The sequence below is a fragment of the Macaca nemestrina genome, chromosome 5, assembly GCF_043159975.1.
Source record: "Macaca nemestrina isolate mMacNem1 chromosome 5, mMacNem.hap1, whole genome shotgun sequence".
Lineage (NCBI taxonomy): Eukaryota > Metazoa > Chordata > Mammalia > Primates > Cercopithecidae > Macaca > Macaca nemestrina.
In genome coordinates this window covers 111,092,973-111,106,780 of record NC_092129.1, presented here as the reverse complement: position 1 = coordinate 111,106,780, position 13,808 = coordinate 111,092,973, and the positions used below count along the sequence as shown (strand labels likewise).

Sequence of the window (13,808 nt, the reverse complement as noted above, 5' to 3'; positions counted from 1 at the left end):
TCCTCCCTAACTCATTTTATGAGGCCAACATCATCCTGATACCAAAGCCTGGCAGAGACACAACAAAAAAAGAGAATTTTAGACCAATATCCCTGATGAACATCGACGCAAAAATCCTCAATAAAATACTGGCAAACCGGATTCAGCAACACATCAAAAAGCTTATCCACCATGATCAAGTGGGCTTCATCCCTGGGATGCAAGGCTGCTTCAACATTCGCAAATCAATAAACATAATCCAGCATATAAACAGAACCAAAGACAAGAACCACATGATTATCTCAATAGATGCAGAAAAGGCTTTTGACAAAATTCAACAGCCCTTCATGCTAAAAACGCTCAATAAATTTGGTATCGATGGAACGTACCTCAAAATAATAAGAGCTATTTATGACAAACCCATAGCCAATATCATACTGAATGGGCAAAAACTGGAAAAATTCCCTTTGAAAACTGGCACAAGACAGGGATGCCCTCTCTCACCACTCCTATTCAACATAGTGTTGGAATTTCTGGTTAGGGCAATTAGGCAAAAGAAAGAAATCAAGGGTATTCAGTTAGGAAAAGAAGAAGTCAAATTGTCCCTGTTTGCAGATGACATGATTGTATATTTAGAAAACCCCATTGTCTCAGCCCAAAATCTCCTTAAGCTGATAAGAAACTTCAGAAAAGTCTCAGGATACAAAATTAATGTGCAAAAATCACAAGCATTCTTATACACCAGTAACAGACAAACAGAGAGCCAAATCAGGAATGAACTTCCATTCACAATTGCTTCAAAGAGAATCAAATACCTAGGAATCCAACTTACAAGGGATGTAAAGGACCTCTTCAAGGAGAACTACAAACCACTGCTCAGTGAAATAAAAGAGGACACAAACAAATGGAAGAACATACCATGCTCATGGATAGGAAGAATCAATATCGTGAAAATGGCCATACTGCCCAAGGTTATTTATAGATTCAATGCCATCCCCATCAAGCTACCAATGAGTTTCTTCACAGAATTGGGAAAAACTGCTTTAAAGTTCATATGGAACCAAAAAAGAGCCCGCATCTCCAAGACAATCCTAAGTCAAAAGAACAAAGCTGGAGGCATCACGCTACCTGACTTCAAACTATACTACAGGCTACAGTAACCAAAACAGCGTGGTACTGGTACCAAAACAGAGATATAGACCAATGGAACAGAACAGAGTCCTCAGAAATAATGCCACACATATACAGCCATCTGATCTTTGACAAACCTGAGAGAAACAAGAAATGGGGAAAGGATTCCCTATTTAATAAATGGTGCTGGGAAAATTGGCTAGCCATAAGTAGAAAGCTGAAACTGGATCCTTTCCTTACTCCTTATACGAAAATTAATTCAAGATGGATTAGAGACTTAAATGTTACACCTAATACCATAAAAATCCTAGAGGAAAACCTAGGTAGTACCATTCAGGACATAGGCATGGGCAAAGACTTCACGTCCAAAACACCAAAAGCAACGGCAGCAAAAGCCAAAATTGACAAATGGGATCTCATTAAACTAAAGAGCTTCTGCACAGCAAAAGAAACTACCATCAGAGTGAACAGGCAACCTACAGAATGGGAGAAAATTTTTGCAATCTACTCATCTGACAAAGGGCTAATATCCAGAAACTACAAAGAACTCAAACAAATTTACAAGAAAAAAACAAACAACCCCATCAAAAAGTGAGCAAAGGATATGAACAGACATTTCTCAAAAGAAGACATTCATACAGCCAACAGACACATGAAAAAATGCTCATCATCACTGGCCATCAGAGAAATGCAAATCAAAACCACAATGAGATACCATCTCACACCAGTTAGAATGGCGATCATTAAAAAGTCAGGAAACAACAGGTGCTGGAGAGGATGTGGAGAAATAGGAACACTTTTACACTGTTGGTGGGATTGTAAACTAGTTCAACCATTATGGAAAACAGTATGGTGATTCCTCAAGGATCTAGAACTAGATGTACCATATGACCCAGCCATCCCATTACTGGGTATATGCCCAAAGGATTATAAATTATGCTGCTATAAAGACACATGCACACGTATGTTTATTGCAGCACTATTCACAATAGCAAAGACTTGGAATCAACCCAAATGTCCATCAGTGACAGATTGGATTAAGAAAATGTGGCACATATACACCATGGAATACTATGCAGCCATCAAAAAGGATGAGTTTGTGTCCTTTGTAGGGACATGGATGCAGCTGGAAACCATCATTCTTAGCAAACTATCACAAGAACAGAAAACCAAACACCGCATGTTCTCACTCATAGGTGGGAACTGAACAATGAGATCACTTGGACTCAGGAAGGGGAACATCACATACCGGGGCCTATCATGTTGAGGGGGGAGGGGGGAGGGATTGCATTGGGAGTTATACCTGATGTAAATGACGAGTTGATGGGTGCAGCACACCAACATGGCACAAGTATACATATGTAACAAACCTGCACGTTATGCACATGTACCCTACAACTTAAAGTATAATAATAATAAATAAATTAAAAAAAAAAAAAAGAAAGAATGGGTTTAAGGAATGGAGGACAAAAGAGAGCACAGTGGGAAAAAAGGAGAAACTAAAAGAGAGATTATTAAAATAAAAAACAAAGAAGAAGGTAGACAGTTTGGAAAGAAAAGGCAGAGCTTTTGAGGAGAAAAAAATAGGCACTATATAAAACCCAAGAATGCAAATATCTTTCTTGGGGAAGCAAATGGTATAAAGAAGAGAATGTCAAAAAAAATTGTCTTGATTTGAAATCATTAATGACTATCACTACAGACCTCTAAAAAATACTGCCTTTTAAAAAATTCAGATAAAATGAAGCATTCCATGACAGTTGGAAATTTTAAAATAACAGTTACCAAATGGTTATCAGTGGTTTAGCAGATGATCAGATTCTCAATATCTTCAGTGGTTATGAAAGGAAAAATAAAAATAGTCCTTTTTAGCAAGTTACTCAAATATAAGTTTCACTGAGCCAAAAAAGTTCATAAGAACTTTGCCAGATTCAACATCTAAGATCAGATAAGGATCAGTTGAAGCCAGTAACACTTGCCAAACTAGAATTCGCTTTTCCGATGAGGCATTTATTTTACTTCACTTCACTATGGAGGTCTGTAAACCTTTAAGCAGATATACCATTGTACTCAGAGATTTTTGTTTTTCCTTTTTTTTTTTTTTTTTTTTGGTATCACTAATATGTACATTGAAGCTTCCTTGAGCTTGATGAAGACAGTCCTTTAGCATCCTTATCAAAAATCTGATTAATGAATAAGAACAACAATCTGGAAAGAAAGCAAGATTCCTCAGGAGTAGAAACAGTAAGAAATACTGCTAAATCTACTCAAGTAGAAGAAATTTCTTCAATTCTCACTTGAGAATCAGCTTGAACTGGAAACATCTGTCTTTTATGTATAAAGGCTAATCTTTCTACACGCCACACTGAAGAAATTTTAAAGCATTTGTGCAACAACTGGTATTCCTGCTAACATAATCCAATGGATGAAAATATATCATTAAAAAGTGAATTCCTACACATAAAGGGGAAAAACACATACTGTGGCCTATCAGAGGGTGTCAGGTGAAAGGAAGGAGAGGATCAGAAAAAATAACTAATGGGTACTATGCTTAATACCTGGGTACAAAATAATCTGTATTATAAACCCCCATGACTCATGTTTACCCATGTAACAAACCTGCATATCTTGCACACATATCCCTGAACTTGAAACAGAAGTTTTTTTAAAAAGTCCATTCCTAACCTCCATTCCTAACCTAGATCATTCTTTTTATTTCTAACGCTTCCAACTTCAGTATTTTCTAAGTAAGAAGTGCTTATTTGTCAATGAATTGTCCTTCAGAAACCTGAAAAAAAAGTTTCTACTATCTGCTGGATGTTGACATACAGAAAATTGATTAAGATAATCAAGAACAGACAATCCCTAGAATGCATCTTAGAACTTTTAATAAGATTTTCTAGAGAATTATGTTTTTAAAGAATGTGTGTTCACATAAAAATTAATATCATAAACATTTATCTTAATTATTTTGGTAGATACTGATAGCTTTTGGATTGATAAAAATAATTATTATGCATTTCACTGGCATGTTTGTACTTTTCAATAAAATACAAGCAGAAGATATATTATCAATTTTTGCATTTCACTGGCATGTTTGTACTTTTCAATGAAAAGTAAGCAGAAGAAATATTATCAATTAAAAGATCCACTAAAATTAAGCTTTGCAGACTAAATGACACAAAGATTCATAACAAAATGGTAACCAGAAAAGTAGGTGAATAATATTATATATACTATATGATTCAAATTTTAAAAAGAAATAAGCATTAAAAATATATCAAAATGTTAGTAGTTATCGCTTGATTAGTATATTGTTTTATTTTAAATATTATTTGAATTAACCAAATTCTCTAAAATACGTTTTTTTTAAGATTTTATTTTTAAAAGACATAGTTATAATTCTACCAATTTAACATGACATTTTAATAAATAACAAATTTGTTTTATATTTTTTCTAGAAATAAGACTCAAATAATCTGTTTTTACCTTATGAAAACTTCCATAAAATAATGTCTTTACTTCATCTGTGTCAAATGTAACAGTTTGTACCTCGCCTCTTATATCCTTGTTAAAGAATGATAACGTCTTGCTAGAAGCTGTAATCAACATAGTGTTATTAAATCACATGCATTGTATACTTTTTATTTAAAGTATTAGCAAATGATTCTTCGAGAGATTTCTTTAAAAATAAAATAATTTCAGTTGTGATAAAATGTAATTAGGATGTTTACTGATGTGTTATACTTGGAAAAGTTCAAACATAAAAGTATATATCAAATAAATATATATATAATGTAAATTCAGAAAGTTTTTTAAAAGAGAAAAGAAAAACATAATCAAAACTAAGTATGCATGCGCCTTAAGATAAAAATTCTTACGGTCTGCAATCACTCCAACTTGTGGTTTGTAGTCTCTGTCTGTGATTTGCCAAATTGCAAAAGGGTCACTGGGAGTTTCTGGGAGAAGTCTGAATAATAATATAATCGTGTATGAAGGAGGGAGTCCATTTGGGTGTAGGTCTCTGTTGGATAAAATGAAAGAAAAAGGAGAGGAAAGAAAAAAATGAAAGGAAGAAAGATTGATTGCTTTAACATCAAGAACAGATACTCTTTTAAATCTCTGCACCAGAATCTCATATGGGTAGTATTAGAGGCTATTTATAACAATCTGGCTCCTTCTGACTTCTCCTTAGAAGGAGAAAAATTTAGGAAGCACATCAAAAGAACAAGCACTAAAGGTAATCGATGATTTCTAAATTGATAAAGTCACAAAAGTCTGGGAAATTACAAAATAGTCTTTTATCCTACTAGTAATAACTAATTTTTTGAGACACAGAGTATTATAAAATTATATGATAATTTTAGAATGATAAACATTATGACTACAGATATCATTTAAAGAGAATGAATCTTCCTAAATATACTTAATTTCAAATGTCAGCTGTATGAGATCATAAAAATGGCTTAAGGTTTTAATTTCTCTCTCCCTCCCTGTCAGTAATAGTTTTTACACTTCCAAATTTCTCCCCTGAAATCAAATAAATCACCCCCAGAGCTCATATGTTCCCAAAAACAAAATCCATTTTAAATGTGAAGGCCATATACATGTGCAAACATTTAGTGATGATAAAAGGATGTGAATTAATTGAAAGGAAATGTTTCTTGGCTCTAAGCTGTAAGGCAAAACAAAAAACAAAAAATTGGTCCCATGTGTCCCTCCAGACTTTAGTCAATCATTGTTCTGGGGGAATCTTTGAAGCAGAATTAATGGTTTTCTATCTGAGACCATTTAATAACACTTTCTCCCTGAAGGTAAGAAAAAGAACCAGATAATAAACTCATAGAAAAGAAGCTATTCTTCCATGAATTTTGATAGAGGACACAGAGCTTTCATGTCCTAATACCACACCACTAATGCCATCTTGCTTTTAAAACATATGCTCTGGGTAAGCTGACATGATGTCTTTTATATGTTCAAGAACTATCTTTATAATATTCTATGTTACAAATAATATTTTCTCCACATCAACTCATCTCTCACCTAGCCCATTTTTCTCCTTCCTTAGTTAATTAGTGCTTGTGAAAAAAATTATGTAATTGCATTTATGTTTCTTTCCTTTCAGTCAAAAGTTCTGATGCTTGAGAAAACAATAGGCTGTCATAAGTTAAAATGTAGAACTCATATGTTGAGCTGACTGGAAGAGTTAAACACCGGGTATTATGGTTCACTGAAAAACCTAGAACTCCGAGCCAACATGGTTAACCATTAAGGAGTTAGAGACTTACAATGTGGTCAAACTACAACAATACGATCTGTGCCTCCTAAAGTAAATTAGCTTTGGTTTTAGTCTGAATTTTCCATCAGCTTTCTCAGAGCATTTCATATTTCAGACATCATTTCTGACCCTGTCCTGAGCTTACAATACCTTTATTTCTCATTGTTCTTTTCTCTCCATAAATTGGCAAACACATTTTTCAACATAAAAAGTTTTCATTTTAATGAATAAGAAATACAGATTTCAGTTATCAAACTCAGGTGCAAACATTCATGAAGTAAAATAACACCTACAGCTACACAACAGATTGCTAGAGCATCAGCCAATAAAAACTAAATGCCAACTGTCTGATCATGGACGAGAAAAACTACCTTTCATTTTCTAGAGGTCTGAAACACTAAAAACAATGTTTGCTCTCATTCTGCACTTATTCCATCCAGTCCTCTGCACCACAGGGAGAGATGTTCAAAATATTAAGTTGCCTTCCTGTTTTAACAGCTTTTCTAGCCTTAAATTCAAAAGGGTCAGTAATATGTTACCAGCATGAGCTTCTTGGATCTGGGAATAACGAGGCCTGAGTCTTAGTCTCCTGTGTGCAAACAACTATGTAACCTGGAAACAATTAACCCAACTGTATTTAAGAAAACCAATCAGGGTCATCCATAAGCAGTCTTCCAACAATTCTAAAGTTCCAGGATTCTGGGAAGTCAGCAAATATTCCTAGAACTTTCTGCAGGTCTTAAGAAAAGGAGAACCTCGGCCGGGCGCGGTGGCTCAAGCCTGTAATCCCAGCACTTTGGGAGGCCGAGACGGGCGGATCACGAGGTCAGGAGATCGAGAGACGATCCCGGCTAACACGGTGAAACCCCGTCTCTACTAAAAAATACAAAAAAAAAAATAGCCGGGCGAGGTGGCGGGCGCCTGTAGTCCCAGCTACTCGGGAGGCTGAGGCAGGAGAATGGCGTAAACCCGGGAGGCGGAGCTTGCAGTGAGCTGAGATCCGGCCACTGCACTCCAGCCTGGGTGACAGAGCAAGACTCCGTCTCAAAAAAAAAAAAAAAAGAAAAGGAGAACCTCCTGTTGTCACACTTACGCTGTAGGCTGATTCACAAATGCATTCTTCTGAATCCTGTAAGCTGAGTAGCTGGGGAAAGACCCTGACTCCAAAGATACTCCTTGTACAGAAGCAAAATTCTTTTCTGTCAGGTTGTACGCTTCAAGCATCTTAAAACCTTTACATCAAAAAAGAAAATATTAAATGAAGTACATTTTAATTATTTTATTGCTTAAATCTGGAAATTAATTAGCCCAAAAGTATAAATGCTTACCTGGTGAGGTGTAGCCATCCAAATAAATGAGAGGACAACCTGCAATGTACAGTGTTCTTTAAGTATGATTCACCAACACGATGTACAAATTATATATGCACAGAAAGTAGCAATGAACATATTTCAAGTAATAAATGACATTGTTCATTTACTAAAATAACTTCTCTATTTAATCCTTTATACATTATTTCTTGTACACTTCCTATGTGTAGGAGAAATTATACTATTAACCAGTGTAACACATATTTCCCTAACATTCTCTAATCCAATTGGAATTTTATAGTACTCTTAAAAATAATAAAATAGAATTAAAGGAGGAATTTTTCACATTTTTCAATAGATTTAAAGAACTTCCCTCCCAGGGAATTTTAGATTTCTGCAAAGGTAGGAGGAGCTTGTCCATCCTCAACCCTCTTCTCTGCCAAGTCTCCAAGCCTCACCCTGGCTACCAAACACCATGTAACAGTAACAATTGTGCAGTAGTTTTTGCTCTGGACCCCTCAGAGCTGAGGGTACCAGATGGCTGCATCCAGGACCACTTGGAACAGAAGAGAAACCACTCAAGCCTCCTACTCACTTTCACCAGTGCAGCTGCGCTCCGAACTTCAGCATAAATTTTCATAGTAAACCAAGAAAGTTTGTTTAACCAGTTGTTTTTAATAGAATGTTTAATGGAGAGGATTATTATATTTGTAAAGCATAGCCCTGTCTAGGATCAGGGGTCTGAACTAGCCACAGACCCCTGATCAATTATGTAGGATAAATTGCCTCCTGGTATTATGAAAGATTAATTGCCTCCATAACCTATACACCAAGAATTGGTGTTAATGGATGATGATAATAAATTGCCTTAAATAATCAATCTTTGGTTCTTCACTATAGTTCAAAAGCTGAACTTGAAAATACAAACCCAAACAAACAAATGGGAATCCACTAAATTTCTGAGGAACCATTTTTTTTTCATTGCTCTCTTGAAGCATGGATGTTGACAAAACAAATACCAATTGATTACTAATGGGGAAAACCTTCATCTCACAGAAATGCCCTATGTATGCAATTTGAGGCTGAGATTAATTTAACCAAATGTCATAGGCATTAGGGTGGTGGGAAAAGGATATAGTAAAACACTTTTCCATACAAGGAAATTACATATTCCATACAAGGAAATTACATATTCAAGGCTAAAAATGAACTTCTGACAAGCACACATTTAGCATGATCGCAATAGGAACAGTGATTCATCAGGTTCTCGAGTGATTTCCCAGGATCTATTTATGCACAGGCTTGATCCTACAAATGATATAGAATTGTCTACTAAGTAATTATTTTTCAGAATAAGTGAGGTTATAGATCCATGTTGACTGTGACTTACTTGAAGTGGCAGTTTCACAAACAAATGTAATAAGATTGTCTTCGATCTTCTCAAAAGATTCAAAGTCGTCCACGATGAACACGTGCCGTTCACTTGGTTTGCTGGCAATGTTGGCAAGCTCGTTGTAGTCAACATCAGCCACACCAACTACAAAGACACTGAACCCTGCAAAGTAGAATTTATAGAATGAATCACATACCTCTTTTTCTGTCCTTGTTGTTAGAACAATGCAAAAAAATTCTTATCAGAAATGATGCTGTATTTTCCTACTGTACGCAAGTCCTTTTATTTGACATGAACTCTCTTTAATAAATACGTACTTTTTCCAGGTCTTTCTATTTTCTGGCTTAAATAATTCATTTAATTTGATTTCCTAAGATAAAATCCCAACAATTTAAATATGAAGATTTTAATAGCAGAAAGACTTCATGTAGTGCACACTGCCTTCCACAGATCCACAGTCCTGATACACACATGAGTTCTGCAGCCATTAATATTTTAAGCTTATGTGACTCAGAAGTTAAGAATGGGCTCATTTTAAAATCTGGGTTCCTGAAACCGATTTTCTCAGGAAACTCAGGCTCAAAGGCAGAACTTTGGCCATTTTGAAAATGGCATCTACAACTCTCACTGGCAACAGACAGGCTATGACAAATAAGCAAATTTAGGCTGTGACAAATAAGCACATTTTTCACTCCGAAAGCTAAATTTGACATCGGGGGAAAAAAAGCTATATAAGGAATTAGAAATATATTTAGATATAAATAAGGTAACATAAGAAGCAAATATTTATAAGCCCAAAATTAAATCTACCAGGAGTCATAAACATGCAGAAATCTGTGTAAAGTGTATAACACAATGGCAATACATTTTATAAAAGATCAGCAGGAACAACCTCTATTAAAAAAAGACAATATGACTTAGCACTAATCACAACTCATAATTTTAGCCAAAGAATCTCGCATGTACAGATGACAAGTTCCATGTAATTAAATACTTTATAATTTACTACAACAAATTATGCATAAGATTCTCTCTAAAAATATATCCACCTCAGACCTTGCTTGGGACAGCAGTGCGTAGGGGGGCTGTTAATGCAAGTACTGGAAATACCTGCTTTCACCTCTAATGATCTTAAATAACTAATCCAAAGGACAGTGTTACCAGGAGGCTCTCAGTATATTTGACTGCCAAGATCTATCCTAGAGATGACTCCCTAAGACCTCTATTCCTTGCAACATATCTTTTAGCAATCATTAAGTCTACATCTGCAAAGATATGCTAAAGCTAAAGGCTTCCTTTTTTCTCTCCTTGCACAGGAAGCAGTATCAAGATTCATTTCTGCTATGGCAGGAAGCCTGCTCTAGCATCATCTCATTATCATTGCTTTCTGTAGCCTTCCAGCCACTATGGGAAAATGTGGTTTGCCCCTTGTCGATCCTGAACCACATCTTATACAAAGAATACACCATATCATTTTGAGCAGTTGCAAACCATTCCATAATTAAATGTAAATCAGCATTACAAAGGTATACAGTGCAGAGTGAAACAGAAACAATAAAGTAACATCAGCAAATTTAGTCTTTTGCAATCATTTGTGGAAATTTAAAAATGTTAAAATTGCAAGTGCAATCAAATTTATGTATGTGCTTGCCTGACTGCTGGATGACCAAAGCCACCTTCTTGACCTCATCCTGGGACCGACCATCTGTGACCACAACCAACACCTTAGGGACATTCTTCCTCATGCCACTCTCCCAAGTCAAGATTTTCTCCTTGATAAATGTGAGGGCCTTGCCTACAGAATGAGGTGTGGAACATTTTAGTGTCAACTCAGTGAAAACTACCCCAATGCCATTAGTCACATCCAACTGATAAGAATCTAGACATTAGCCGGCCAGGCGCGGTGGCTCAAGCCTGTAATCCCAGCACTTTGGGAGGCCGAGATGGGCGGATCACGAGGTCAGGAGATGGAGACCATCCTGGCTAACACGGTGAAACCCCGTCTCTACTAAGAAATACAAAAAAAAATAGCCGGGCGAGGTGGCGGGCGCCTGTAGTCCCAGCTACTCGGGAGGCTGAGGCCGGAGAATGGCGTGAACCCGGGAGGCGGAGCTTGCAGTGAGCTGAGATCCGGCCACTGCACTCCAGCCTGGGCTACAGAGCTAGACTCCGTCTCAAAAAAAAAAAAAAAAAAAAGAATCTAGACATTAGCATGAGATAATACACTCAGTTCTGCCACTACAAATGCTTGGAGAGTAAAGGTCTACATATACACGTACCTGTTCTTGTGTTTCCTCCTCTGTACCTAATATTCTGGAGGGCCCCAAGGGCTAGGGCCTTGTCATTGTATGTGTTCAGCTTGAACTCAGACTTGACCTCATCGCTGTATTGCACAAATGAAACCTGAAGGAAAATGTGGTTTAGCAGTAAGCATAAGTCATCTCATTTTATATTTCAATCTTCAAATGATTCTCTAGCTGCAGAATAAAGCGGGGGGCGGGGGGTTGTAAAAAGTATCTCAGATCTGATAGAATATTGTAAGCTCTTTATAGCTAATATTATAACACCTACTGCACTTGTCTCATTAAATTCTTTATTTTTCAATCTTCAATGAAATTGTCATAACTGACGTTAATAATGAAAATATACTATATTCATGTTGTGCCTTTCTCTAGGACATAGACAGGGAGGAATAAAGCTGGGGAGTGGTGAGGTCCCAGGATTAGACATGAGAACATACCATCTTGAATCCAAATGTTGGTTAAACAGTTGACTCAGCCCACTGCTGCTTCTCACTGACTATATCGGTTCTTTACGGCAATATAAAAATGTCACGTGTGTGATTGTAATCATCCCTCATCACAAACTCATCGAAAATGGGATTTAGTGGAAAAAGTACAGGCTTTGTACTCAGGATTCACTGGGTTCAAATTCTAGCTCTGGCATTTAATAGCTATGTGACAATGGATTTTTTTATCAGTAAAATGAGGATAACTATACTTACCTTCTAGGATTGTTTTAAAGACTAATAATCCTGTATACAAAGTAACTGGTACATAGGAGTTAATAAAATATGGTAGCTATTTTTTGTTAGAAATACAAATTCCTAAAAGGATGAAAAAAAGCTTGCTTGTTGAATTAATGTGGTTAAATTAAGAATATAACCACATTAAATTTAGAATATAACTAGGGTGAATTTTTACTCTTCTTGGGTTGGATTAAGGTCCAGAGGATTACTTGAGGATTTGAAATTTAGTATACTACTATTCCATAAAAGACGACATGTTTTGCTGATGAAATTGTTTGTGGTTTATTTCAAAATATCTTATTTTCATGATGCCACAGTGATGATCAAACTGCCAAAATAAAGAAAATTCAGCAAAGAAATGGGAAAGAAAAGGAGGAGAGAATTGTTTTTTAAAAAGATAGTCTCTTGCTTTAAGGAGTCAATGATTTAGATAGAAGAGTAGACAGAAGACAGCACACAATTAATGACAATATGAAGTGATATTTGCTGTAATGCAGCAATATAGACAAAATACTTCAAAAGCATGGAATGGGTAAAGCCATCATGGCGCCTTACCAGAGGGGGTGGAATTTTAATTGGGTCTTTTAATTGGGTTAGGGTTACATGATGATTTATTCTTTGAGGCCTCTCTTGGAAATACAAACTTCTCTAAGTACTTCAGTATAACAAATATATTTGGAGTGATTTCAGAGCAAGATAATTGGTAGTTATCATTTTAAAAAAGCAAATGAAATATGCTTTAGCTCAACAACAGACATTCTTCTGGTCAAGGTAATTATCTGCAAAGTAATGATAGAGGCAGCAAGTTCCGCACACTCACTCCAGTCACTGTTTATCACTGATTCTTCTAACTTCACAGAGCATGAAAATCACAAAGAATTTAATATCCAGAACTTTGGATGAACTTCTATAGAAATGTGTCATGGTTGGAAGCAGGAAGTTAAGAGTCAGAATCCCCTAAGTTCTCCAACAGGAATATCATCTAATCAAAGATAAAAACTAATAAACTAATAGAAAAAACATTTATTTTTCTATTTATTTATCATTTACACCCAATTCCCTCCCAAAAATACATGAATAAAGGAAATAGTGAATAAGAGAAAGTCAAAATTGAGTTTGTATTGAAAAGACTTTTTACTTAAAAAGAGAAGTTCAAAGGAAAGGCAAGACATCACAAATGAGTGGCCACCGGTGGAATGACACTCACCTGAATCCCAGCAGGACTGATTTCATCAAAGCCTCCCACAGTATTGAAGATGAATTTTACAACTTTGTTAAAATTATCATCCCCGATGCTCCAAGAGGCATCAGTCAAGAACACAATATCTGCCTTGGCCCCTTTGCATACTACAAAAAAAGGAAAGCATAAGAAGCCCCAAATCTCATAAATTCTTTCATTTAAATGAAATCACATAATTGAAAATATAGTAAAACACCTTGCTATGCAAAGTGTGGTTCTGCAGCAACAGCACTGCCTGGGAGCTTGTCAGAAATGCAGAATGTTGGGTCCTACCCCAGACTTCCTGAATCAGTACCAGCAGTAATAAGATGACTCATATGCACAATAAATTTAAGAAGCATTGGACTAACAGATCCACAATACCTGCTCTGGAATTACTCCATTTGTTTAGATCCATTATGCAAAGATACAATCTTACCTCACGGAACTCTTCAAGTAGTTTTGAACAA

General features: G+C 36.0%; 1 protein-coding gene across 5 annotated transcripts in view; it reads right to left on the bottom strand.

Annotated features, from left to right (window-relative positions):
* Positions 1-13,808, bottom strand: part of LOC105479442 (collagen type XII alpha 1 chain) — a 128,401-nt gene that overhangs the window by 29,874 nt on the left and 84,719 nt on the right. For all 5 annotated transcript variants that reach the window (XR_011623615.1, XM_011737399.3, XM_011737398.3 and 2 more), the window contains 8 exons: positions 13,327-13,466; positions 11,371-11,494; positions 10,743-10,886; positions 9,089-9,253; positions 7,717-7,755; positions 7,482-7,620; positions 4,992-5,134; positions 4,600-4,709 (listed from right to left, as the gene is read on the bottom strand). Coding sequence is in view for 4 of the 5 variants with exons in the window: in XM_011737399.3 (XP_011735701.2) it covers positions 4,600-4,709; positions 4,992-5,134; positions 7,482-7,620; positions 7,717-7,755; positions 9,089-9,253; positions 10,743-10,886; positions 11,371-11,494; positions 13,327-13,466 (1,004 nt within the window). In the remaining variant the exon portion in view is untranslated. The remainder of the gene's footprint in view (positions 1-4,599; positions 4,710-4,991; positions 5,135-7,481; positions 7,621-7,716; positions 7,756-9,088; positions 9,254-10,742; positions 10,887-11,370; positions 11,495-13,326; positions 13,467-13,808) is intronic.